This window comes from Mus musculus, chromosome 4, assembly GCF_000001635.26.
Source record: "Mus musculus strain C57BL/6J chromosome 4, GRCm38.p6 C57BL/6J".
In the NCBI taxonomy this organism is placed as follows: domain Eukaryota; kingdom Metazoa; phylum Chordata; class Mammalia; order Rodentia; family Muridae; genus Mus; species Mus musculus.
Window position 1 is genome coordinate 108,834,360 of NC_000070.6, and position 27,868 is coordinate 108,862,227.

General features: G+C 43.8%; 2 protein-coding genes across 2 annotated transcripts; both read left to right on the forward strand.

The window, feature by feature from the left end:
- Nucleotides 1-318: 318 nt before the first annotated feature.
- Nucleotides 319-27,761, forward strand: Txndc12 (thioredoxin domain containing 12 (endoplasmic reticulum)). Its single transcript, NM_025334.3, has 7 exons — nucleotides 319-497; nucleotides 11,592-11,652; nucleotides 18,810-18,862; nucleotides 21,789-21,862; nucleotides 23,566-23,635; nucleotides 24,916-24,999; nucleotides 27,008-27,761. Exons 1-7 carry the CDS (start codon nucleotides 407-409, stop codon nucleotides 27,085-27,087), a joined length of 513 nt encoding a protein of 170 aa, NP_079610.1. The 5' UTR covers nucleotides 319-406; the 3' UTR covers nucleotides 27,088-27,761.
- Kti12 (KTI12 homolog, chromatin associated) lies at nucleotides 13,498-15,053 on the forward strand. Its single transcript, NM_029571.2, has one exon. It carries the CDS (start codon nucleotides 13,532-13,534, stop codon nucleotides 14,585-14,587), a length of 1,056 nt encoding a protein of 351 aa, NP_083847.1. The 5' UTR covers nucleotides 13,498-13,531; the 3' UTR covers nucleotides 14,588-15,053.
- Nucleotides 27,762-27,868: the final 107 nt, after the last annotated feature.

Consider the following 27,868-nt stretch of genomic DNA (forward strand, 5'->3'; position numbering starts at 1 on the left):
AGTGTAGTGGTCCATTGGAGGGAGGGGCTAGGCTAGAGGTCAGACGTAATTAACAACGGTTTTCCTGAACCTTTCCCCAGCCCTCACCAATTCGGGCCACCTCATCCGGCTGTTTCTTTAAGCCTGGATATCAAGGACTTAGGGAAAGCAAACTCGAGATGTACTCCCACATCCTTCTACGTGATCTGCACCTTTAAACTTACTCCATTCCAAAGCGGACCCTCGAGGCACCGCCCACATCCGTCTAACATCACTTCCTTCAGTGTTTGGCTAGGAAAAAAAAAAAAAAAAAAAAATCTGGGAATCCGAGGGGTTGGGCTGAACGGCGATAAGGGGGCAGAGCGGAGCTTCTGCTGGAAATCCTGTTCCCTCAATCCGGTGGCTCTGTGCAACTACCACCGTGGAGATGTCGCTTCGTTTCGGGGCCACCTGTTTGCTGAGCTTCAGTTTCCTGCTCCTCATCACTTCTTCAGACGGACGCACTGGGCTTGGAAAGGGTCAGACCTCATTCTTACCGTAATCTTTACGGACCCCGGGCCTTCTTAACACTTTATTTTCTCACTGTATCTTAGGCCACTTTAGATTCCTTTTTATCTTCCCCAACTGCTTTTGTGGATTTCTCGGGGTCAGGAGTACCAGGTCCGGGAGAGGGTTTAAGAGAAGGAAGTTGTACTTGAGGGCGCTCTTAATTCTTGGGATTGAGAAGATATGGCCCTTAAATTAGGACTAGGTTGTTTAAGAGTCCATTCATGTGTCATGTTAGGCGCTTGGGACGCCTCCAGGAACCGTCACCTTCCCGCCAGAAGAAATAGGTCGCTTGGGAAGCCCTCAGGAACCGTCACCTTTCCGCCAGAAGAAAAAGGGTCGCTGGTGACCTGTAGTGGTCGCTTGAGTCTGAAGATTCCTCACCACGTTCCCCCGTACCCCCAAGACCCGGTTCCCTATTCCCCCAAGAGATGCAGAAAAAAGAGCAAATGAAAGGTAGACCTTTTGCTAGGTCACCAACAGTTGGTTTTGGTGTGGCTCAGCTAGTGTGTTGGAAGAAACTGATTTCTTTAGAGCGATGGATCAGTGGTTATCAATGAAGGTTAGGAAGTAAGGACCCCCAACTCCGTGTATTACCAGCCCTATTTCTAAACTTGAACACCTTCTCATCAGTTGGGTTTTTTGTTTGTTTGTTTTGGCAGCTGAATTGACTAACTGGTTGAGTTATAAATGGATTCCAGCCCTGCTTTGGATGGTTTGTGTTATGACCTTTACTGTATGGGATTTTTCTGATGCTGGTGGTGTGTGTGTGCTTCAGTGTGGTGTCTGCCCGCCTGTTTTCTGGTACACATGACTAGGCCATAAGAGGATATTGGGTGTTTTCCTCTTCTGCTTGTTCTCCACCTTATGAAACAGCCTCATTGAATTTGAGTTCACCATTTAGGCTAGAGGAGCCCTGTGTGTGTGCGCGTGTGTGTGTTTAGGTAAATGTGTGGCCCAAGGAGGCCAGAAAAGGGTGTCAGTCCCCCTGGAGGTGGAGGTGCAGGCAGTTGTGATCTGCCTCTAACATGGGAACTGAACTTGAGTCCACTGAAGAGCAGCAGGTTCTTTTCTGGTCCCAGCCCCTATTTGTTTGTTTGTTTGGTTGGTTTTTTGAGACAGGGTTTCTCTATAGCCCTGGCTGTCCTGGAACTCACTCTGTAGACCAGGCTGGCCTGGAACTCAGAAATCCTCCTGCCTCTGCCTCCCGAGTGCTGGGATTAAAGGCGTGCGCCATCACTGCCCAGCTGTTTGTTTTTAGAGCTCTTTATCTTTACATTCATTGGTGGGCATTGAGACTGAGTGGAAATTCAATGAGTCACCTCAGTTCAGTATTGATTTTCGATCATCAGCCATGTTTTGATCATTGACTCGGGTACTAGAGACATGACAATGAAGAGAACAAACAAGGTTCTTGCTTTCACTGGGTGTATATTTAAGTCAGAGAGTGCAATAGGATAGATCTACGACAGATTAATAAAAGAATTTCAGCTTATATAATACTGTGGTAGATTGGGAAGTACAGACTGAGGAGGGTAAGGGCGCTGGCATCTACCTGAATTAGGAGGGTGAGAAAAAGCTTTTCTTTTCTTTCTTTCTTACTTTTTTTTTGGGGGGGGGGTGAGAGACAGGGTTTCTCTGCAGCCCAGGTTGTCCTGGAACTCACTCTGTAGACCAGGCTGGCTTCGAACTCAGAAATCCGTCTGCCTCTGCCTCCTGAGTGCTAGGATTAAAGGTGTGTGCCACCATGCCTGGCAAAGCTTTTTCTTTCTTTTCTTTTTTCTTTTGAGAAAGAAGTTTTTCTAAGGTGATATGTGGGTTTCTGCCTATGAAGGAAGTGCTGAAAACTGCACAATGGGTCCTATTAAGTCAAAATGTTCCAAATACTGATGATCCTATTGTAAAACAGGCCGCTGTGTATTTAGAATAGAACTGTATATACAGAGGGAGACTGGAGTGCTAGGGTGTATGCAGAGCTGAGTTTCAATGTGTTCTGCCAGTGACCAGACGAGATGCCTGTGACAAGTAGCTTAATCTCTCTCATGCCTCTGTTCCTCAGCTGCAAAATGGGTGTGATTGTTACCCCAGACACTCAACACATAACAAACCCTGCTCAATCGACTGTTGAATGCATATAACATTATGAAGTGTTGTGTGAGTCTCATTTCTTTGTCAGGCAGTAAATACTGTGTTATTCAATTAGCATCATTGCCTAATAAACAACTCCAAAATATATTGAAGCCTTGAATCCCGGGACTGGAGGTAGAAGCAGGCGATCGGATCTCTGTGAGTTCCAGGGAACCCAAGTGGAAGAGCTAGTTTGTGATAATTGAATGAAAAAGCAAAAGACGCGTGAAGTGTCACACACTTGAAAAAGATCGAGTAAGTGAAATATTGTTATTATTTCCACCATTGAGGAATACTTGCTTGTTTCTAAAAGGAATTAATATTATCTCAAGTATTTGTCTTGTGTATTGTTTATGTATAGATTCTTTGGACATAAGAAATATACTCACCCCACCTAAAAAAAGTAAAAAGTACTACCTGAGGCAGGAAGTCCTGAAAATTTTGATGAGTGTTGTTTCTTCCAAAATGTCTAAAGAGCTTCTCCAGCTCTTTCTAGAAGATTCCTTGGTGGTTTGCAGAGAGGAAACAATGAGTAACCCTCCCTACCCTCCCCAACAGTTTTCATTATGAAGAGGAAGCACGCTGGTGTGGAATAGTGTGCACTAGACTGGAATTATTAGGCCTAGATTTTAATCTTGGACAGGCCATTTAGCCAGCAGTGGTCTTCCCTAGTGACCATTTATTAAGTGAGAGTGAACTAGGAATGTGTCCTAAGGGCCTCGCAGCTCTAACATTCCAGTGTCCAAAAACACGCTCATTATTCTCAGTAGACTAGAAACTTAGCTCTATCACCTGGAAAGAAGTGTGGTTGCTAGCATTTACTTCCTCTCTGCTAGCTTCCAGGCATTGATCTGCCTGCGTATTTTTTTCATACATAGTAACTATGAGGTGGGTAATATTTTTATTATCATCCCATTTCACAGATGAAGAATTTAAAATGAAACATTAGAAGTTAACTAGTAAGTCGAGGGCAGGAAGATGAATCCCCAGCCCATGTCTTTACCCAGTGCACCACTCTGGCCTCCAATGCAGAATCTAGAAAGAGGCCATTCATGTGTTCTCCCGCCTGTAATAGAAATAGATGACTTCAGTCTCTGGAATTCAAAGCTGGCACAGTAACACTTACGCTCCATGTCCCGTTTACAGCCACAGTCACTTCATGAGACAGATATTTTTGTTAGCTATATTTAACATTTGCGCAGATGGTAGAAAGGCTGCCTTCTGATGGAGACATCACTTGGCTACACTGTTACTCTACCTTCCAGGTACAGTGTTGCCTAACTCAGGCCTGGCTGCCAGCTCTGACATCTGACCTTTCCTTATTTAGGTTTCACCAGCTGGAGCCTGGGGGTTTTTTCTGTTGTCTTTAAAACAATCTAGGAAGAAGAGCTTGGACACCAACATAAATACTGTGTTTAGAACTGGCTTTTCCTGTTTTAAACATCGTCTTCGGTGGGGAAAAAGAGCTGTTGATTTGGGAACCTTTAGCTTCCTTTGCAGATGGCTGGCATGAACTGCCTTGCAGATGACACCTTAGGAAACTGCACTGTCTGCAGAGGCTCCGTGCTGCCATGGCCAAGAGAATAGCTGCTTAAAACTACCTGTCTAAGTCATCTTTCAAGAGGAAAGGGAGAAGCAAAAACAAAGCAATTCCCCATCCCCTGTGGGTGTTCTGTAGCTGAAGTCAGTGTTCTCAAGGTCCATTCCTTCATCCATTCATCTTTAACCATTGTTAGTGAGCTAGCCAACTGTAGGGAATGGTTTAACTATAGAGTAACCACCTCCATTCCAGCTCTGCCTCTCAGGGGCAATGTAACCCTAGGCAAACTCTTTAACTTTAGTTTCCTTATCTTTAAGGAGGAAGGATAGAATTAGCATATCATAAGGTTATTCTGAGGATATATAAATTAATACCTGTAAACACATTTTAAAAACTGCTATGCTTAAAAAAAAAATCCAGCTGGATGGTGATGGTGATGCCTTTAGACCCAGCACTCCGAAGGCAGAAGTAGAAGAATCTCTGAGTTAGAAGCCAGCCTGGTCTATAGAGAGAGTTCTGGGACAGCCAGGGCTACACAGAGAAAACAAAAAACAAACAAAAAACCCCCACACCATTATCATTACTATTTTTCTTTTTTGTTTTGTTTTTGTTTTTTTGTTTTGTTTTGTTTTGTTTTGGAGACAGGGTTTCTCTGTGTAGTCCTGGCTGTCCTGGAACTCACTCTGTAGACCAGGCTGGCCTCAAACTCAGAAATCCACCTGCCTCTGTCTCCCAAATGCTGGGATTAAAGGCGTGTGCCACCACTGCCCAGCACTATTTTTACTAATTATCATAAGCTCTTATGTTTTCCATCTCTCTGCATCTGTGGTGCATTCAGGAGAGGTGAAGTTTGCCTGTCTATGGGTTGCTGCTATTTTAACCTATCCATTGATGCTTTAAAAAAAAAAGTAGACTTTATTTTTAGAACAATTTTATGTCTGTGGAAAAATTGAGCAAACAAAAAAGGGGCCTGAGAGATGGCTCAACGCATAGAAGTACTTGCTGCGCAAGTGTGTCCACTTATGTTTGATCCCTTGAACCAACACAAAAGAGGGAATCCACTCCAAAAAGCTTTCCTCTGACTTCTACACGTGTGCCATGCATGTGCTCCCACATGCACAGATCATGCACACAACTGCAAGTACACATTAAAAAGAGCAGAAAATAAGAGTTTACATATATGTCCTTTCTCTTCCCCACTTTTAAAAGAAAAAGATTTATTTATTTATTTATTTAATGTAAACCAGAAGAGGACATTGGATCCCATTGCAGATGGTTGTGAGCCACCGTGTTGTTGGTGGGAATTGAACTCAGAACGTCTGGAAGAGCAGTCAGTGCTCTTAACCACTGAGCCATCTCTCCAGCCCCCTCTTCCCTACTTATTCGCATCTTATGTTAATGTAGACTGTTATATTTGATGCGCCAATGTTGACACATTTACTAACAAAGATCTCCAGTTTATGTTCCAGTTCACTCTTTTTTTTAATTTTTTTAAAAGATTTATTTATTATATATATAAGTACACTGTAGCTGTCTTCAGACACACCAGAAAAGGGCATCAGATCTTATTACAGATGGTTGTGAGCCACCCTGTGGTTGCTGGGATTTGAACTCAAAACCTCTAGAAAAGCAGTCAGTGCTCTTAACCGCTGAGCCATCATCTCTCCAGCCCCTCCAGTTCACTCTTAATGTATATTTTGTGCATTCTGACACATATAATGACATTATTAGTTTGCTAGGACTAATTTAATAAGTACTATAGATTGTGTGGGGTTCTATTTGTCTTTATGTACTTATGTGTGTGTGTGTGTGTGTGTGTGTGTGTGTGGCCACAGGTCCACCACAGGCCTTGTTTTTCAGAGGGCCATCCTCCCTGTGTTTGAGGCGGGATCGTTCACAGGGACCAGGCTAGGCGGCTGCTGTGAACTCTGGGGGTACCCCTCGTGTCTGCTCCCCAGCACTTGAGCTGCATGTGCACACCATCAGGCCCAGCGTTCTGCACGGAGTCTGGAGCATGGAGTCTGGAGATGGAACTTGAATTGTCATGCCTGTGTAGCAAACATTTCATAGACTGGGACGTCTCCTCAGCGTTAGATTGGTTGGCTTAAACCACAGAAAATTTTGTGTTGATGATTCTGAAGACTTGAAATAATGATCAAGATGTTGGCAGGGTTGTTTTCGGCTTGTTGGCGGCTATCTTCTCTTGCTGTGTTAACAGGGTCTTCCTTCTGTGTATATTTAATCTCTTTCAAGAATTAGGGTGGGGGAAGAGGGTGGGTGGCGCATACCTTTAATCCCAGCATTTGGGAAGCTGAGGCAGGTGAATCTCTTAGGCCAGCCTGGTCTACAGAGGGAGTTTCAGGACTTCCAGGGCTACACAGAGAAACCCTGTCTTGGAAAAACAAAAACAAAAACCTTTGGGCTGGAAAGATGGCTCAGTGTTTAAGAGTATTGGTTGTTCTTCCAGAGGACCTGAGTTCAATTCTCAGCACCCACATGGCAACTCATGCTTGTCTGTAACTCCAGTTTTAGGGCTTCTGATGCTGTCAGATATGCAAGCAAAGCACCTTTTTTTTTTTTTTTTTTTTAATTAAGGGAAGAAAGAAAAAAGAATTCCGGCCAATTTTATTACCTCTTTAAAGACCACATCCTCAAACACAGCCATAGAACTTCAACATCTACAGGGATGTGCACAGTTCATCTGTCAGTGCACCTCAGTGTCACAAAATAGCTTGCTGGTATCCCAGCCCATGGCAGGTGGGTTCTGGGGCACACACTCAAGCACTTTACTGCCTGAGATAGCTCCGCTGTCCTTGCTTTTGCTTGTTTTGTTGTTTGATTTTGGAACAGAATTGAATGAGTCCCAGACTAGCCTCAAAACTCAAAAACTTAGTATGACTCAAAGCATAACCTCTTGTCTCCACTTCTTTTTTTTTTTTGTTTTGTTTTGTTTTGTTTTGTTTTGTTTTTTTCGAGACAGGGTTTCTCTGTATAGCTCTGGCTGTCCTGGAACTCACTCTGTAGACCAGACTATTCTCAAACTCAGAAATCCACCTGCCTCTGCCTCTGCCTCTGCCTCCCAAGTGCTGGGATTAAAGGTGTGCGCCCACTATCCCGGCCGTCTCCACTTATTCAGTGATGCGATTGCAAATGTTTGCCATCTTTCCTGGTTTAGATTTGACAGTTTAATTTGTGATTCCATGAATGTATGTAATAAATATTTCTCTAAACACATCAAATGTAGTTTTCGTTTGTTTTTTAATTCTGTGGTTGTTAAGCCTGGTACCTAAAGTCCTCGTGGTCTAATTCTGTTGCTTCTGCTGATCTTTCTGACTTTGATTGTTTTGTTGTTGTTGTTGTTTAGCATTTTGTGGCTCTGTAGTGGTGAACACACAGTAATTATTCATCATGAACTACCTTGGAGTCCTAACATGGGGAATGTTTTCTCCTAGGAAGGTTTGGAGAGTGAGCTGCACTGGGGACATGAATCCCTCTACTTTTCTTTAGTGGCTTAACGGAGAGTCTCCGGCTGTCTCCAGTTTGCCACCTGATAGCAGATATTTACTTTTGGGGTGGGTGACCTCACCTTTGCTTGTTCCTCTGACGTTGGTTTCCTTTGTGTTTGTGGAGGGATTTCTGTTATCCCAGTGAGTCCACTCTGAAAGTCTGCTTCTCTGGAATTTCATTGTTTTGTGGGTGGGTTTCTCAGGCTCTTTAGTGGGACATGGCCAATTGTCCAGGTTTGAGGCCTGTGAGTAAAGTGATGACAGACACGTTGAGCACCTTCCAGTCTCCTGGCATCCTCCCAATGTCACCCTGTTGTTATTCACTCTTCAGGATCAAACTTTGGGCCTTAGGTAAATGACACCCGCTCTCCACTGGCTGGCAGCGTATTCTGGTGAGATTGAAACGTGGTGGTGGTTGGTTTGGACACCACTCCTGTGTGTTAACAGGAGGGAGCTTTTATTTTCCTTTGGGAGAACACTGATAACAATTAGATTTTAATTTGTGTAGGGGAAATAAATTTCTGAAAGACAAATATAGTGATTGAAAAAGCATAAAGTGTCAGGCTGTGGTGTCACTTTGCCTTTAATCCTAGCACTCAGGAGGCAGAGGCAGGCGGATCTCTGCCTGGTCTACAGAGCAAGTTCTAGGACAGCCAGGGCTACACAAAGAAACCAGCTCTTGAAAAACAAACAAGCAGGGAGGGAGGGAAGAAAGAAAGAAAGAAAGGCACAAGGCTGGATGTTAAACCCAGGTTGGCTTTCCAGCAGCAAGAAGACCTGATACAGATGATTGGCTTCTTGGAGCCTCAACTGTAAAGAAGAGCAAAAGCTACTGATGTTCATACCCTAAGACATTTTTGTATTTTGTTTGCTATTTAGCAGTAACCTTTTGAGAGACAATTATTATACCCATTTGAGTTCTGAAAAGTGAAGATATAGAGAGAGGAGTTATTGTTAAGGTAACATGAGTTGGCTTGTATAATATGCTGCACACATATAATAATAACAGATATAAGAAACGTCACAGAAGAAGTGGCAAAAAAGAGTAAAATCCGGAGGATGGGAAGGAGTGCTGTGAATGGCTGTCCTCTGGATGTGACACAGCAACTGTGGCTCCCTGCACAGGGGTTTCACAAGGCCCTCATCCACCCTGAGGAGCTATAGGTAAAAGGACCAGAATTGGCTCTGGGCACCCTCAGCACAAAGGAGATTTATTTGCCCCAGAGGGACAAAGAGTGGTGAATAAGAGACAAAGACAGGAAGGAGATGAGGACAAAAGAGAAGAGAAAAGGGCCAAGGCTGGGGAGGGATACTTGCCCTGGAGGGACAAAGGACTGCTTTTGGATTGAGGGGAGACAAAGGCCCATAGATAAGTGGCAGTTTATAATGGGAAAAGGAGAAACCCCTGACTGGGTTAGATGGTTTGTGTTGATTGTGAGTTAAGGTAGCCAGGAGGGGCCCTTGGATTACTTGATTTAAATACTTTGATAGCTGACTTTGATAGGAGAAGGGAGTAACTAAACAAGAGAATCAGCCTGGGGAAGCAGCTTTAGGACTGTAATGTATGGTTTAGTCAGGAGGAGGAGGGTAAGAGGCAAAGCCTGTTGGTGCTGTGTTTGCCATAGTTTCTGGAGGAGGAGGAGTCATTCCTCAGTGGTGTAGCTGCTAGTAAGTTGCCCTTGCTTAAGTAGACAATGTTAGGCTCCAAACCTGGTCCCTGTTAATATACAGGCAGTTCCACCTGCCTGTTCTCAGGGACCTAGCAACTGCTTATTTAATCATCTGCTGCCTCTAGGTACACCAGGTGTGTGCTGCAGATAACCCTCAGCCACCTCAGCTCGCTCTTGCTCTCTCTCTCTCTCTCTCTCTCTCTCTCTCTCTCTCTCTCTCGCTCTCGCTCTCGCTCTCTCTCTCTCTCTGCCTCTCTGTCTCTGTCTCTCTCTCTCTGCCTCTCCCTCTCTCTCTCCCTCCCTCCCTCCCTCCCCTCTCCCTCTCCATTCCTCCCTCCCTCCCTTCCCCCCCTCTCTGGAGATTTCCCTGACTTTGTTCTCTGAGACCAGTGAACCCACCCCCAGAGCTGCCCCAATAAACCTGCTCTTATACTTTTAATTTAGCTTGAATTGGCTTATTATATCGGCAGAAAAAAAACTATTAGATATTCTCCCATCCAGCCAGGCTCATGCAAGTAACCCTTGTTACAGACACATACACAAGAAAATAGGAAGATTTATTAGAAAGGCCTCAATGAAAGGGGGAAAGGATAAAAGGATTATATATACATATACGCACACACAATGAAATTTAGAAAGAATAAATCAATTTTTTCTGGATATAACATAAGATTATGTGATTTGGTCTCAGATTTCGAGCACTCTATTGACTACTTGGAGTAGTCCATACTTGTGTATTGCTAAGTGCTAGGGAAGCAGGGAAAGATACAAGAGGTTTGGTCCCAGCACTTAGAGAATTCTCCTTGGAGTAAGGGAAAGGACACGCTAATGTCTGAAGATTCTGTCTGGGAAGTGTGGTGTTGGGACTAGAATGGAGGCCCCTATCAGAAGAAATGCCCTCCAGGATTATTCATACCCGAGTGTGAGAGTGGGGAACAAGGCAGAGGTGGAGCCTGCAGCGGAGAGGACAGCACAGCACAGCACCGAGGGGCAGAAGCACTCCTGTGTCTTACAAAAATGCTGGAATGGGATTGCAGAAGTGGGCAGAGTGTTTTTGTTTGTTTGCTGTCTGTTTATTTGTTTGTGTTTTTAAGACAAGTTCTCCCTTGTAGCCCTAGCTGTCCCGTTACTCTGTGTAGACCAGACTGGCTTTGGTATGCTAGGACTAAGGGTATTTGTCACCACATCCAGCCATGTGTAATTTCCTCATTGAAGCCTTTGTAAGGGCTCCATGTAAGGGTAGACCGGATAGCCTCTGAAATGTTTCTTATTGAGCAGTGATATAATTGAAAGAGATCATGCCAGGCCACGCCGCTGTGTCAATGAGAAAAGGAGCTTGCCACAGATCTCGCCGACCAGAGCTCAACTCTGGGCTCACACAGTGGAAAGAGAGGGCTGGCTCTTTTTTGGTGTTTTTGTTTTTGTTTGAGACAGGTTTCTTTGTGTAGCCCTGGCTGTTCTGGAACTAGCTCTGTAGACCAGACTGGCCTTGAACTCAGAGATTCTCCTGCCTATGCCTCCTGAGTGCTGGGATTAAAGGCATGTGCCATCACGGCCGGGTGAGAGGGCTGGCTCTTGAAAGTTGTCCTCTGATTTCTGCATGGAGACTGTAGCATATGCATGCCCACATACATGAACAAATGTAGTTCTAAAATGGAAAAGACCATTCTGGCTGAACTGTGGGAATAATGACAGTTAATGACCTGACCTTATTTATTAGTTTCTTGTACCAATATTCTGAGGTAGAAATTAGTGTCTTGATTTTATAGATGGTGAACCAGGACTTAGATGGCTTCATTCAAAACTCTACAGTCTTAATGGGAAGTGGAGTTATAGATCCACGTTTTGTGTGTCTGAAGCTTCACTGCCGGTCATTTCAGTGATGATGCTCTCTGATCACTGTGTAAGACAGTCTCATTCATTCTCACTGTATTGTTGGCATAGTGTGGTAGTTCACATAGGACTCATTACTTAAGCTCCTTAATAATCACTAATGAAATGGTGTTCTCCCGTTTAGAGGTATGAAAACAGACTTGGGGGAGGTGACTACCTATGGTTCAGTATTCCCAGAAAACAGTGAAGCTGGCGTTGAACACCAGGCTCTTAGCAGAGGGGAAACATTTTTTTTTTTCTATTCATGGATATATTACAAGCATGTCTCCTTTCTTTCTTGTGTGAATGTCCTTTGTTTTTTTGGATGTTTATAAGGCTCTTTCCTTCTAGGTTTTGGAGATCACATTCACTGGAGGACTCTGGAAGATGGCAAGAAGGAAGCAGCTGCAAGGTATCAAACACGCTCGGGATGTTTATAGTAACAAAGCTTTCTAGCCATTAGCTTTGCATTGCTCTCAGATGAAGGGCTAGGTCAAGGCCCCACAAGAACTATGTAAGTTTCCTGATAACAAAAAGTCAGCACTTACTGTGTACCAGGTGTTAAATAATCTAAATTGGTTAGCTCATTTAGTTTCTCGACATTTCTATGAAGTATTGTTGTTACTTTTTTAGAAATGAGAAAGTCACTCAACAGTTAGAAGATCACCAGTTGGTACATAGCAGAGCTGAGCTTCTGACAGCCTCTTTGTTCTCTGTCAGTGAGTTATATACTAGCCTTAAGCTAAAATAGTGTAATGTTTCAGGGAGGGTTAGTTTGTGCACAAACACGCAGAGCATAAGGGGTGGGGGAGGGTGCAGAAGCAAGGAGCTGCCAATGTTACAAAGATTGGTTTATTTAGTCTTTACAGCCTCTGAGATTGGTACAACTATGAAATAATAACTGTTACATTTTATCGAAAAGAGAATTGAAATACTGAAAAGTGAAATTACTTCCCAGTCTTTTTTTTTTTTTAAAGATTTATTTATTATATGTAAGTACACTGTAGCTGTCTTCAGACACTCCAGAAGAGGGAGTCAGATCTCGTTACGGATGGTTGTGAGCCACCATGTGGTTGCTGGGATTTGAACTCCGGACCTTCGGAAGAGCAGTCGGGTGCTCTTACCCACTGAGCCATCTCACCAGCCCCACTTCCCAGTCTTTAAACAACCATTAAGTGGACTTTCATGTGTCTCCTGTACTGTATTAGAGACTTACTCTACTCCAGCATGTGTGTCCTATATTATATCATACTCCTGTCACACACATACTCACATTTATACTTCTGTACCTATCACACTTGTGCTTGCTGTTGTAAAACAGATCCTAAGTCTCATGACACGGGGGTCTCAACTCAAGCTTTCTGCAGGAGGATTGCCAAGTTTAATTAAAAAAAGATACCCAGCTAAATTTAAATTTCACACAAAGGAAAATTAAATATGCCCATGTAACTTATGCAACTTTTTAAAAATCTCAAAATCAGATTTAATTGGAAAATCTTCATTGTATTTGGCGACTCTATCCACGATGGAAATTTCAATTATTCTTTCAAGTTCAAAATCAAGTTCGCTCCGAGGGTATAGTGCTGAGGCATAGAGCATTCACAAGGTTCTAGCCCAGCAGCCCTCTCTACCAAACAAATAGAAACAAATTCAAGCATCAATCAAGTCTTCAAGGAGGTTTCCGGGCAGCTTTTTCACTTCTGTTCTTCACACTAAAGTACAGCTACCCATAAAAGTGTTTACTTTGCGTGGACACTTAATGCTTCCTGATACGAACCTTGATTTTTTTTTCCTTTTTTCCATATATATATTGTTTTTTTGAACCTTGATTTTCCTAGGGGAACAGTTTTTATTCATCTCTGACCCCAACCATGAAAGGATGTTGACGACTGAAATAGTTGTTATGAATAAACATTTACTAAGAGCTACTAGGTGTAAGAGAAGTCCTGAATAGAGAAACATCATTTGTAATTTGCCTTCTGTATGCTAAATGTGGTGCTAGTAATTTCGTTGAATGCCCATTAAATCCCATTTAATAAATACCCTCTTTGACGGAGGGTAATCTTATCCTGTTGAGGCCTTTAACGTTTGGTGTAAATAACTAACGCCATTCTAATCTTTGCGTCTCCTTTCTGAGAATGTTGGTCCTTGATCTGGTTGGTTAGAGTTCCGGTTTCCCATAGAAACAAAAGGTCCCGTAAGAGTGTAAGGGAACAGGAAGCTCGGTTTTCTCTTCCGGTTCCTGCCGGAAGTTGACGCCAAACATCCGCACATGGATGCCCCTGGAGATCATGCCGCTCGTCGTGGTTTGCGGGCTGCCGTCCAGCGGCAAGAGCCAGCGGACGGAGGAGCTCCGTCGGGCGCTGGCCAGCGAGGGCCGCGCGGTGTATGTGGTGGACGATGCTTCGGTGCTGGGCGCGCAGGACCCGACTGTGTACGGCGACTCCGCTGGTGAGAAGGCTCTGCGGGCTGCGCTGCGGGCTGCGGTGGAGCGGCGCCTGAGCCGGCAGGACGTGGTCATCCTGGACTCGGTGAACTACATCAAGGGCTTCCGCTACGAGCTGTACTGCCTCGCCCGGGCCGCGCGCACGCCGCTCTGCTTACTTTACTGCGTGCGGCCGAACTGGCCGAGCCGCGAGCTTCGGGAGGCTTCCGCCTCCGAGAACCGGGACCTGGCTGTCAGCGTGAGCTGGAGACCGCGGGCCGAGACCGGCGGGAAGTCTCAGGCGGCTGGCGCTGTGGAGGAACAGCGCGCCACCAGCCCCGTAGCCAACGGGGGAGTTCTGGCCGCTGTCTCAAAGGAACTGGATCCAGAGGAAATCCTGCCATCAAACCCTTCCGCTGTAATGACCCCGGGGTCCGAGAAATCTGCAGAGCCTGCGTCCTGTGCCTTTCCTCCCGAGGTTCTGGAGTCCTTAGCGCTGCGCTTTGAGTCTCCCGACTCCCGGAACCGCTGGGATCGCCCCTTGTTCACTGTGGTGGGTTTAGAAGAGCCATTGCCCCTCGCGGAGATCCGGTCTGCCTTGTTTGAGAATCGGGCTCCCCCGCCCCATCAGTCTACGCAGTCTCAGCCTCTAGCCTCTGGCAGCTTTCTGCACCAGTTGGATCAGGCCACAAGCCAGGTGTTGACCGCTGTGATGGAAGCCCAGAAGAGCGCTGTGCCCGGAGACTTCCTAAAGCTCCCTGGCACCACGGAGCCCCTCCGATTTACCCGACCCTTGACCTTAGCAGAATTGAGTCGCCTCCGTCGCCAGTTTATTTCCTACACCAAAATGCATCCCAATAACGAGAATCTGCCTCAATTGGCCAACATGTTTCTTCAGTATCTGAACCAGAGTTTGCACTAATGAGGTAGTGGGCAGCAGCTGTGGCTCGTGTCTGACTATTCTACTGTACTTTGTTTAGGAAGAATAGTCCGAAGGTCTGCAAAGCATACTGTAGTAAGATGGCCAAGTTTTGACTCGTTTTCTTAACTGCCACTGCCATACCCTGAGTGTGTAGTTAGCATAAGCTGAGGCATTGAGTGGTAGCTCCAAAAACACCAGGGGGCTTCGGTTGGAGTCTACTTAGGAATACTACACACCACTGTTGGCCTTCCATCGGGATTAAGTCAACTGTGAGTAGAAACCGAAGATAACAGTTTTGTATTCATAATGGCCTTTTCATACTCCAAGTACTTTTGAGCACAGAGCCTCTTGCTTCTGACCTGGCACTTGGAACACAGATATATATATCTTTTGTTCTGTCCCTGGGAAACTGATATTTGTGTAAGACAACCACCAGATATTTTCTCTAATAAAATCTTCTAAAATTACCTGCTGGTCTCTTGATGTAGTTTACTGTTTCCTCTGCAACTTAGTATTTTATATGTACATGTAGTATCTTTATATGAGAGGCTTGATTGCTTGGCCTATATATTGTAGCACCTTGCATGTTTATTGAATATTCTAAGGCAAACATTACTCTTAGTTTTGTTGGTAGCAAACAGTATTGGATTTTCATTATCCATATAGTTCTTCAGACTTGGCAGCTGTGTGAAGTGCAAACATGCTTAGCAGGATGAATGCCAGCCATCCCAGAATAACCTGTGCAGGGTTATTACTGACTGTTGACCAGTGGCTAGGAGGTGTTTGAGGAAGAGCTTTAGAAAAGTTACTATTTGAAATATCACTGTAGAATAGTCTGCTAAGGAACAAAATGCAACTTTTTAGACTTTCTAGACCTTGGAAGTTTCTTGCTACTTGTAAAGAGTTAACAAACATATTCCAAATTATATTTGTGTCAAAAAAATAATTTAGATTTGCTTTCCTTTTCTTTTTTTCCTTTTTTTAAAGATTTATTTATTTTATGTATGAGTATGCTGTCGCTGTCTTCAGGCACACCAGAAGAGGGCATCAGATCCTATTCCAGATGTTTGTGAGTCACCATGTGGTTGCTGGGATTTGAACTTAGGACCTCTGGAAGAGCAGTCAGTGCTCTTAACCACTGGGCCATCTCTCCAGCCCTTAGATTTGCTTTCCAACCTTCAAATTTTTCACTAGGTATGATACTCGCACCTGTAGTCCCAGCACTTGGGAGGTGAAAACAGGATTGTTGTAAATCTGAGGTCAGCCTGAGTTACAGAGTAAGATCCTACCTTTAAAAACAAACAAAACAAAAAAGCCCAGGGGGTGTTTTTGTCTGTACAGAAGCAACCAGTGGGTTGACTTTGGCCTACAGATTATTTTTGCTAACTCTTATTCTAGAATGGCTAATAGATGTTTGACAGGACTAAGCCATTCTAAAATACGCATGCTCTGAAAACTGGTGGACTGCCTTGGTTAATGTTTCCTTTGTAGTATCTACCACCTCTGATATATATGAAGGGCAGGAAAGGTTCATGTATGAAATGTAGGTTTGAGCTAGGCAACCTCAACAACCTTTTTCAACCTTCATTTCTGATTTTCTAGTAAATTATTGATTGACTTGGATTTAAACCTACATGTTCAGGCTGGCTCAGTGGTTAAGTGCACTGACTGCTCTTCCAGAGTTCAATTCCCAGCAGCCACATGTTGGCTCACAACCATCCAGGGATCTGAGTACCCCTTCTGCTGTGCCTGAAGACAGCATACTCAAATACACAAAATAAATAAATCTTAAAAACAAAAAAAACGGCCATCACTGGAAAGAGAGGCCCATTGGACACACAAACTTTATATGCCCCAGAACAGGGGAACGCCAGGGCCAAAAAGGGGGAGTGGGCGGGTAGGGGAGTGGGGGTGGGTGGGTATGGGGGACTTTTGGTATAGCATTGGAAATGTAAATGAGCTAAATACCTAATAAAAAATGGAAAGAAAAAAAAAAACAAAAAAAACAAACCCTACATGTTCTAGGACTGTCAATAATAGGCTCAGTGGTTAAGAGTACTGGCTGTCCTTCTAGTGGTCCTGAGTTCAATTCCCAACAATCACATGGTGGCTCGTAGCCATCTGTAATGGGATCTGTTTCCCATTCCCTCCTGTTTGATGCCCTCTTTTGTTGTGCAAGCATACAGCAAATAGAGCACTCATACATAAAATAAATCTTTTTAAAAACTACATATTTTATCTAGATGACTCTTCTAAATAAAGGATATTAATTGTCATGGCCAAAAAGAACATTGGTCTGGGAGTCAGTCCTTTTTTTTTTTTAATTTTTATTAACTTATAAATGGCAGAACTTACATTTATATAGTCAGATTTCTTTTTAATGATTTATGCATTTTTATTTTATATGCAATCTCTTAGGATTCTTGGTCTTTTTGGGTTGGGCTGGAGATTGAACCCAGAACTTGTACAAGCTGAGTAAGTGCTCTACCATTGATCAACATCACAGATTAATTTTCTCTTTTCTATGAGAACATTAATAGTGTCTACCCTAGATGAGTGTGATGGTGTATGCTTGTAATTCTATCGCTCAGGAAGCTGAGGCAGGGGGGTTGCCACGAGTGTTGGACTAGTTTAGGTTACATAGCAAAGACTCTGCGTCAAAAGCAAAAGGAGGACAGATGAGATGTCCTGGAGTGCTAAGAGTGCTCACCTCTAAGCCTAAGGAGCTGAGGTCAATCCCCAGGGCCTACTCCATGGAAGGAGAGGACCTCTGAGCTCCACAGTGTACATGCTCTCTCCCTCCCTGAAGCATGCTTGGGTCCACACACACTCAAATAAATAGAATTATGTTTCACATACACAAGCAAATGTAATTATTTACTTGGGGGAAAAGGGTCGGGGTCTCACTACATCACCTTGCCTGGCCAGCAACTCAATATTTAGAGCAAGCTAGCCTTGAATTAAGAAATCAGCCTCTCCTTCACTCCAGAAACACTTACATTTTCTCCAACAGTGACATCTTGGAAGAATGGACTCAGTCACGATAAGAGACTGGGTTCCAATCTTTTTACTGAAAAAAAAAAAAAGGAAGCAAGATGGAATATTCTAAACAAAGCACTTAGGGTTTAACAAGATGTGTTGCTAATTTCTGGTTTTGCACAAATAAAGAGAAGAAAGGCAAAAAAAAGAGAAATCAGCCTTCAGATTGCTGGCAATAAAGATGTGTGTCACTATGCATAGCCCATAACTGTAATTTTTAAAAAACGTTTCTAGAGTTCTTTGTGGGGCTGTATAGTATAATGCATGCAAAGTATTTAACATATAATAGTCACATTCAACACATTTTCATTATGATCACCTGGATCCTGCCATCTACTTACACTTGTGGTTTACAAGCCTTTAACGAGTCAGTCTATTCAGATTCTTAAGCCTCAGGTGAGATAGCTAAATAGTTTACCTAGAACTTATTTAACTAGTTAATCATGTAGAATAGCAGTGGTATATGGTAAATACTGTATGTTTGATATCAGTAATACTGTATGTTGGCATAGGGTCTGTAAAGACAAATGAAAATGTCCCAGAAGTTCTAGTGACTGTAGGCCCTGGCAATCTAAACCCAACCTGTCATGCTTACACAGCAAGTATTTTACCCACTGAGCCATCTCCCTGGCCTTATCAATAATTTTATTACTTATTTTATATTTATCATACTAATGAAAGTTACTTTTTGCCCTTTCAATAATTATGTAATAGTAATCATTTGGAAATACAGTAACATTTAGAATATTGTAATTTGATGTTTTTCTTCTACCTTTTTTCTCCCTACTTTTAAAGCCCAAATCTGTGGAATTTATAAAAACATCAGTATTTATACTTGTTTTTCTGATAATAATCTATGACTTGGGCTGGTGAGATGGCTCAACAGTTAAGAGCACCTACTGCTCTTCTGAAGGTCCTGAGTTCAAATCCCAGCAACCACATGGTGGCTCACAACCATCTGTAATGAGATCTGATGCCCTCTTCTAGTGTGTCTGAACACAGCTACAGTGTACTTAGATATAATAATAAATACGTCTTTAAAAAAATAATCTATGACTTAAGTAGTTGGATTGTTTTACAGTTTCTTTTGAAACCATACAAAAACCACATTTCTGCATTACCAATCATTTTGTTAGAGTACTTTTGAAGGATTTTACTATAATATACTTTCTTTGTTTTCAAGTGGCTTGCCGCTGATGGTGATCATCCATAAATCTTGGTGTGGAGCCTGCAAAGGTAAGTACGAGTGTTTCATCCCAAGGTCAGGCTTCAGATGTACCAGAAATGGCAAAGCACTGCTGAGTGCCTGGAGCACTTCCAAATGTCAGACAGAGCATCTTAGCAGAAGCTGGAATCCTTTACAGAGGGGCATAAATGGCTTAGGGAGGGAGGGAACCAATCAAAACCAGAGGATATTTTTGACTGTGGTGTGTATTCTTTCTGCCTGTTGTGATACCAGTCAGGTTTTATTTTTCACTGATAACTCGACAACTAGCAAAACCCTATTTCAAAAATGCAGCTGGGCATGGCAGCTCATGCCTGTAGTCCCAGCTCTCAGGAGGGTGAAGCAGAAGCATGGGCACAGGTGTGAGGCCACCCTTGACAACAGAGTGAGTGCCTGTCTCAGACATAAGTAAGGGGCTAGAGAGATGGCTCGGTGCTTAAGAGTACACACTAGCTCCTCCTAAGGAACACCTGACCTCTGAGCACTCACATTCATGTACATACCCCCCCACACACACACATGTACACATAATTAAATAAAATGAATAAGAGGAATGTGAATGCCAGACACTGCAGTGCATGCCTGTAATCTCAGCACTTGGTGAGGCAGGGGGATCAGAAGTTCAAGGCTAGCTTGGGTCCCACTGAGAGACTCTGTAGCTGATCTTTGCTACTTTGTGGGTTCTTTTTGCCACCCCTACACACACACACCAATTTTACCTCCTATTTACCTCCTATCATTAGGAAGGGAGGGAGGGGTGGAGGGAGGGAGGGAGGGAGGGAGGGAGAGAGAGAGAGAGAGAGAGAGAGAGAGAGAGAGAGAGAGAGAGATCCATCCATCCATCCCTGGGTCTAGTTTCTTTCCTTTTGTTTCTTCTTTAAGCACAACTACTAACAAACCACAACCAACCTCACCTCTCAGGGCCTTAGCATTTCTATACCTCTGAAATGTTTCCAGAATTTCGGAGTCACAAGATTGCAGAAAGCCATGCTCTGTTAGAACGCCAGGCAAATCATAGTCAGCTGCTGTGAAGCGGCCCATATCTCCACAACTGGGAGTAAGCACATGCTTGGGTTTTGTTTTGTTTTGTTTTCGAGACAGGGTTTCTCTGTGTAGCCCTGGCTGTCCTGGAACTCACTTTGTAGACCAGGCTGGCCTGGAACTCAGAAATCTGCCTGACTCTCCCTCCCAAGTGCTGGGATTAAAGGCATGCTCCACCATGCCCGGCGTGGTTCCTTTTTCAATGGAAATTACTGAAACATAACTATAAAAGGCAAACAGTGGAGGGCAGTGGGATGGCTTATTGGGTAAAGACATTTGCTACAGAAGTCTGGCCTGAGTGTGGTTCCTGAAGCCCATGGGAAGGTAAAAGAGCACAGACTCCACACTTGTCTTCTGATCTCCATGTGTGCTGTGGCACATGCAGTCACACACACTACAGTTGTATTTTATTTTTTATAGTGTTTGGAGGTCGGAGGACAACTTGTGAGAGTCTATTCTTCTGTGGTGAAGGTTACAGGGATTGAACCGGGGTCATTAGGAGAGGCAGTGGACAAGACACCCTTATCTACTCTCTTCAGCCCACGAATAGTTTGTCTTCATTTCTTTCGAGACAGGGTCTCACTAGCCCTGGCTATGTCAGAACTCACTGTGTAGACCAGGCTGGCCTTGACCGAAATCCTCCTGTTGTCTCCTCAACTAAAGGCTTGTACTACCACACCCACCCTCATTGTCCCTATTTCTTAAGTTTGATGCACATTGCAGTCACATAACAAAGTAAGTGCCAGAAGCAGGATGAGAATCTAGGTTCCCAGGCCTGGTTTTATGGTTGTATTTTTTAAATAAAAAGCTCTTGTCCTACTTGCCAGGCAGTGGTGCACACGCCTTTAATCCCAGCACTTGGGAGGCAGAGGCATGTGGATTTCTGAGTTCGAGGACACCCAGGGCTACACAGAGAGACCCTGTCTCTAAAAAAAAAAAAACCACTCTTGTCCTTATTTCATATTGGTTTTTTTTTTGTTTGTTTGTTTTGCTTTTGAGACAAGGTCTTATTATGTAGTCCCAGCTGGCCTCACAGAAATCCACCTGTCTCTGAGTATGGAGCTCTGGAAATAAAGGTGTGCCACACCACACCCTGTGCCTGTTTTTTGTTTTTTGTTTTTTTTTTTTAATTGAGATAGGTCACAGGTTGGTCTTACACTCAAGTAAGTTCAAGTTACCCTTCTGCTTCAGTCTCCCCAGAATCTGGTCTGCAACTGTGTGCCACCAGGCATTAATTGTTTTTGCTGTTTTAATCATATACGTTGAGGACATGTATATTTGTATTCTTGTGGAGGCCATAGATCAGCCTTGGATGTCTTTTTCCAATTAGTTTCCATCATGTTTTTCATTTCATTTTATTTATTCTTGTATGTGTTCTCATGTGTGTGCGGGTTGATGCTAGAGGACGCCTTCGTGGGTTCAGTTTTCTCCTCCTACCTTTTCATGGATTCTGGGTCCAAGTCAGATTGCCAGGCCTGCATGGCAGTTGCTTTCACCTGCTCAGCCATATTGCTGGTTCCTTCTCATTGGAACCTGAAGCTACCAGATTAGGCAAAGCTGGCTAGCAAGGCAGCCAGTCCCAGGGATCCACTTATTGCTGAGATTACATGCGTGTGCCACCATGCTGGGCTTTTTTGGTAAGTGCTAGGGATTGAGACTCAGCCGTCTTCCGGCCCTCAATTTTAGTTATTTAGACTTAACAATGGTTCCATTAGATGGGTTAATATATATGTGTGTGTGTGTGTGTGTGTGTGTGTGTGTGTGTGTGTGTACATATACATATATATATATGCTAATGTCTGACCCTTCAATAAAAGTTAGTGATATTTATGCTGACTAGTGTTTGGGTATGTTTCTGTCATTGCAAAAATCTTTTTTTTCTCTCTCTCTCCTTAGCTTTAAAACCCAAATTTGCAGAATCTACAGAAATTTCAGAACTGTCCCATAATTTTGTTATGGTAAATCTGGAGGTAAGACTTAAAGATGCCCCCCCCGGGGGGGGATGATTTTAAGGTATAGTTTTAGATTTATTATAAAGTGAAATGGGCAGAACGGGCTACTTGTATGTTGTTTTTCTCTTGAAAACAAGAGAATAATACTGAGGTTTACGGGAGAGACGTATTAGCCATCCAGCATTAGAGAGGAATGAGGAAGGGAGAATTTGAGTAAGTGACTAAAATTTGGAGTTTTTTCATCCTTAGCTTTTGATTATGATATGTTTTATATCTTCCTATAGCTGTTCTATAGATAGTCATATGTAGAGGCTACTACTTCCTGCAAATTGTGGTTCAGTTGAGCACCTACTGGATGGTTGGCCATGCGAGGCTTTTATGTGCAGCCTTCCTGATTCCTCGTGGAAGTATCTTTTATGTCCTTTATACAGGATCCAGCTCTTGTGATCCAGAATCTTAGAATATCAAGAGTTAGACTTGGAAGGGGTTTTTTGGGGTCATTGGTATTGTTCCCATTTTATAGAAAGGCCTGAGGTAGGTCAGGGGTGTGATTTTTGTTAACATGCTAAGAACCTAGTAAGTGAGCAAACATGACGCAGCTGTGCTCCCGTCCAGGCCGTGCTCTTCTGCACAGGTGTGGGATCATGTAGCACATGTAGCACATGTAGCACTGCACAGTGATGCTTCTAGACATGAGTCTCATTAAAGAGACTGTTTGCTTAAACACAGATCCAAGAACCTTCTGAACACATTAACAGACAACATTGAGGTATTAAACGTGTTTCCCTATATAACTAGTGTATCCCAGTGCTAATTAAAGCAATTTAAATAAATGACCCTATTTAATCCCTGAAATGAGAACCTCACCACAAGCTATAAAATTACTCTCTTTCCCATGAACATAATTTCATTACTTTCTGGGGTAAACTGGGACTCACATTCACAGAGAACAAGATGTTTCTAGTGAGTAACTCCAATGTAAGAAAGTGTAGCCACGGGCTGGAGTGTAGTCATGACTATGTGGTTAAAAGTTAAAAGTGTATGTTCCTGTGGAGGAGTCCAAGTTTGAGTCTCAGCACCCAAATGGTGGCTCAAAACCATCTATGATTCCAGTTCTAGGGGATCTGATGCCCTCCTCTGACGTCCAAGGGCATCTGGCACACATAGAGTGCACAGACATACATTGGGAGCACAATACTCATGTACATAAATAACTAAAAACAGAAGAAAGTGTAGCCACAGTGTCAGCCTTGTTCATGCAGTCAGGAGGTCCTATGTGGAGGTATTGGGCCTGCCGCAGTGAACAGAACACTTCCCCTGTGGAAGTAGCATTCTAGCACAGGGAAGCAGGTAAAATGGGATACATAAGATGGAGCTGAATGCTATGGCAAAGTTAAGGGTAAAGGAGATACGGTGACTTAGGATTTAAAATAGGTGTCTAGAAAAGAAAATTATATTTGACCAAAACTCAGAAACAGGAAAGGGAGTGAAACCAGGTATGATTGGGAAGTGTGTGTCTAGGCAGAGCCAGTCCAGAAGCCCAAGTTTTGAATGTTTCTGTAGCTAAAGGCACCCAAACAAGATAGAAGATGAAGTTTGAGAACGGGCAGGGGGACGTGGGCAGATCATGGAGCCTCCTGGCCTGAGCAAGCCTGGAATCCACTGGAAGGCTTTGGAGAGAGGAAGATTATGTTATCTGTGGTTTATATTTATCTTAACAGGATGAAGAGGAGCCCAGGGATGAAGACTTCAGCCCTGATGGGGGTTATATCCCACGCATCCTTTTCTTGGGTAAGGCTACATTGGAGCTTGTTGGGTGACCCAGGCTCAGGTGTGGGGAGAGAAGTAATAAGCACTGGAACTGTAGTGGAGACAAACGGACCTGTCCAACAACCAGAAGTGAGGTGCTGCATGCCTGCAATTCTAGCACCAGAGCTTCATGTGTTCGAGGCTAGCTACAGAGCGATCCTGGGGAGGGGCAGGGCAGGGCAGGGCAGGGGTGGTGCTAAGAATCTGAATATGAGAATGAACACCAAAAGGGTCTGCTTTTATCGGGCAAGATAAAGAATGTGACCTTGCACTGAGTCATTCATAGTCATTTGGACATCACCCGTATATCAAACACCATTTAAGACACTACTAGGGAGAAACAGTTTCTACCCCTGGGTCTGTGTGCAGCTAACCCAATGGGATAACAGAACCAGACACATGTCTTTCAACAATTTTTTAATTTTGTTTTTTTAAAAGTCAGGTGTAATAACCCTGGCTATCCTGAAACTCACTTTTAGACCAGGCTAGCCTCAAACTCACAGAGATCCACCTGCCACTGTCTCTGGCCTCTGCCTCCTAAGTGCTAGACTAAAAGTGTGTACCACCATGTCCAGCTTTGTGTTCCAACAATTTTGTGGGAGGAGAGTTTCAAGACAGGGTTTCTCCGTATAATTGGCTGTCATGGAGCTCGCTCTGTAGACCAGGCTAGCCTCAAACTCACAGAGATATGCCTATCTCTCTGCCTCTCAAGCGCTGGGATTAAAGGCATGTACCACCACTGCCTGGCCATCTTTGAATAATTTAATAAGATAGGATGACCATCTAATCTTCATTCAACATTTGGCCAGCCAGGTGTGGTAGCACAAATTTATGATCCCAGCACTTGGAAACTAAGACAGGAGGATGGGTCAAGAGTTCAAGGCCAGTCTCAGTTATATAGGAAGTTTTAGCCCATCCTAGAATACAGGAACCCTATCTCAACAAATAAATAAACAAACCCCAAAATTAATATACAGAAAAAATTGTGGCCAGTTTTAGTGGGTGATGCAAATAGGAAATGTATAATTCTATTATCAAGCCGAAAAGGAACATTCCAAGAAGGGAATAGCATTTGCACGGTATGGGATGGAGGTGGAGAGCTCTGTTCAAGGAAGTACATGCACTTGTTTATGATTGTGGCATGAAACTTCACATGGAGGGTGGTGAGCAGAGATGTAGGCTGCAGAGATGGGTCTCGTGTACCAACGGATGTACCTTTCTGTTGTCATAATTGTGGTCTTCACACCATTTGTCTTCAATAGATCCCAGTGGCAAGGTGCGTCCTGAAATCATCAATGAGAGTGGAAACCCCAGCTACAAGTATTTCTACGTCAGTGCTGAGCAAGGTATCGTTCTGAGAGAAAGGAGGAGGGATGGTTGGTCATGGGCAAGGTCTGTGACAGAAACCTAGCTGTATGTGCCTGTTGGCTGAACATTGCCCACATGACTAGCTTTTGAGTAGATCCTACATTGAATACAATTGGGAGGAAGATAAAACAGCCTTTCTCCAGCTACTTAGACTCCAGTGGAAAAGCTCATTAGCTGGCTGGAAGCTGAAGGACTGGAGCTTATGAAGGTAGTTACTGGTTTCTGGCCTCAGTTAATAAGTCAGAGTTGGATTTGATTAGTTTTGTATTTTCATTACAACTATACTGTTCTTCCTGTAAGAATCCAGAGGAAGAGGAATACAGACTTCGCTGAGGAAGCCAAAGCAGTTTTATAGATGTTAAACTAAATGGACAGCAGTTTTATAGATGTTAAACCAAATGGACAGGCAGTATAGGCTCTGGCTCTGCCAAGATGGTGTAGGTAAAGGCACCTGCTAATAAACCAGATGACCTGAGTTCAAGCCCCAGAACCAGTAAAAGGACAGCACTGACTCCTGCAAGTTGTCCTCTGACCTCTACACAGGTGCTGTCACATAGGAGTGCTTTACAGGTGCACACACAATAAGTAAAAATGTAATACAAAATAAAAATCTATCCCTAGAAAGACACAAGGACATTTCCCACTATGAAATCGGGTGTATGTAGGGTAAGGCTTGCTGGAAACAGGTAGCTTGAGTCTGTCCCTAAGAGTGAGTTTTAGTGAAAATGGGAAAGGCACATATGGCAGGCAGAGGGAATGGCCTTAGCCCAGTGCTGAAGGAAGGCTGACGCATCTGCCTTGCTTTTTGGTCTCTTGCATTTGAAGCACTGTTATTTTAGAGGCAGGGGTTGGAATAGATGTCCTGTGCTGCTAGTTGCTTACAAAGTTGCTATGTGTCACCTATTGTGAGCCTGTCAAGTCACTCTGTTTCCTGTTCTTGGAACTCTTATTCCCAGAATAGGAAAGGGGAAGACACGGAGATGTCTATCTCTGCCCCTGAGTCAGGAGGATGCATCTGCCTCAGCCTAATGCAGGTTCCTAGATCGATATTAGATGCAGACTTTCCCACACGGTGGGCAGTGGGGCTGTCAGTCCTAAACACGTGTCTCTCAGGATTCTCCTTCTGTTTAGACTCTTACGCAATTGCTCTTGTCATCCCTACACTAACACAGCCCAAAGGTGGGCACAAGGCTTTTCCCAGAGTCCTCATGGCTTAGTTGGCCAGGGACTGGAAACATTTAAACCTGTCTTGCCAAAAATGTAAGTAAAACATAAAGGGAAACTACCCATGTGAGCTGCTTTTATAAGCATACGGGGTCTGCAGGATTCCCAGGACAGACTGGCTCAGCCCAGCGCTTACCCTCCCATTTTAGAGCTCCCAGTCCCAGGCCTGCACTCACATCACTGTCCTTCTGGAAGGACAAGTCAGTCCGTGGGGGATATCAGTGCAGAAGACATTTCATCTGCGGCTCCCTTTCCTTAAGCTTCTCCTTTTTTTTCCCCTAAAAACTTGGCTGTTTCCATTATTGTTGGTTAATAGTAAAAATGATTAAGCCCTTCAGTAAAGATCATTTCCTCTTGTAGTAGGCACATATGTGCGTGTTTACACACACATCATGATCAATGTGACTGACCAGTCATTCCAAAGGGGGCAGCAGGAGGGTGTTCCCTCCTCCCTGAGTGTCAAGTGAGCACGTGCAGCCATGACGGGGGGGTCAGCAAAAGTGCTAGAGGTTAACCAAAGTAACAACTAACAGGTTTGTAGGTCTTGATATTTATGAAACAGTTGTGTTGTCAATTCTCTGATTAATTTTTGTCGAAGTCCGATGGAAGTAGCATTCTCTCAAGGGAAAACAGGTCCATGACGCCAGGGCTGAAAACTAGAAGATCTTGATCTTGTTCTTCCTAAAACATTTAAAGTCTGTGTTGTCACCCATCAGATATTAAAGGCGCTCCACACTTCCCAACCCCTTACCTTTATTCCAGTTGTTCAAGGGATGAAGGAAGCTCAGGAGAGGCTGACGGGCGACGCCTTCAGAGAGAAACACTTTCAGGATGAGTTGTGACATGAATGAGTGTTCTGGAAGAAAAGCAGCAGAGAGCGAATCCTAAAGAATCACCCAGAACCGCTAAGCCACCAGAAACCATGCTTCTACCTACACTGGCAGGAGCTCTCACTGTGGAGAGGCCACTGACAGAAGCTGCTCTGTGGAGCCAGCAGCGGGGCCGACTGACTCTCATCTGCTCCCTTTCCTAAGTATCCATTCCTTTGAATGTAAAGAATGAAACTCTTTGATACTAACTTTGAGCCACTTGGGGATTAACTCCATGTCAGTATTTGAGTCTTTACCCATTTTCTCCTACTGTACTCAAGCTGAAGTGAAACAAACCAGAACGATCTTTTCTATAGTGTACAAATTGCAGGAGTTACCAATTTTGAAAGGTGGCATTCTCCTTTTGTCTTGGTAACCCTCCTGGACTTCTCCCGGAACCCCTGCGCCCGCCCACCCTTTGCTCAGGCATCCCCGTTTGCACGAATGCGTGTCAAGAATGGCTGTGCACTGAGACAGCCCCAACTGGAAGCATGCTTTCCCTGTTGCTGTTAGAGAAACTCTCAAGTCTGCAAACCCTACATGAAGCCATTTTGTCAATTCACCAACTGTATTTTTGTACTGGGGTTAAAACAAACACAAGAGATAAAATATGTTTCATTAAGCTTTATTAAAACTTGAAATGGAAAGATGCTATGGTGGCCTTTGGTTACTGGGCAGGGAAGAAGGGGTAGCCACAGAGGAGGAAGAGGAAGAAAACTGGTCTAGTCTGTGCAGAGAGTCCTCTCCTAGGACT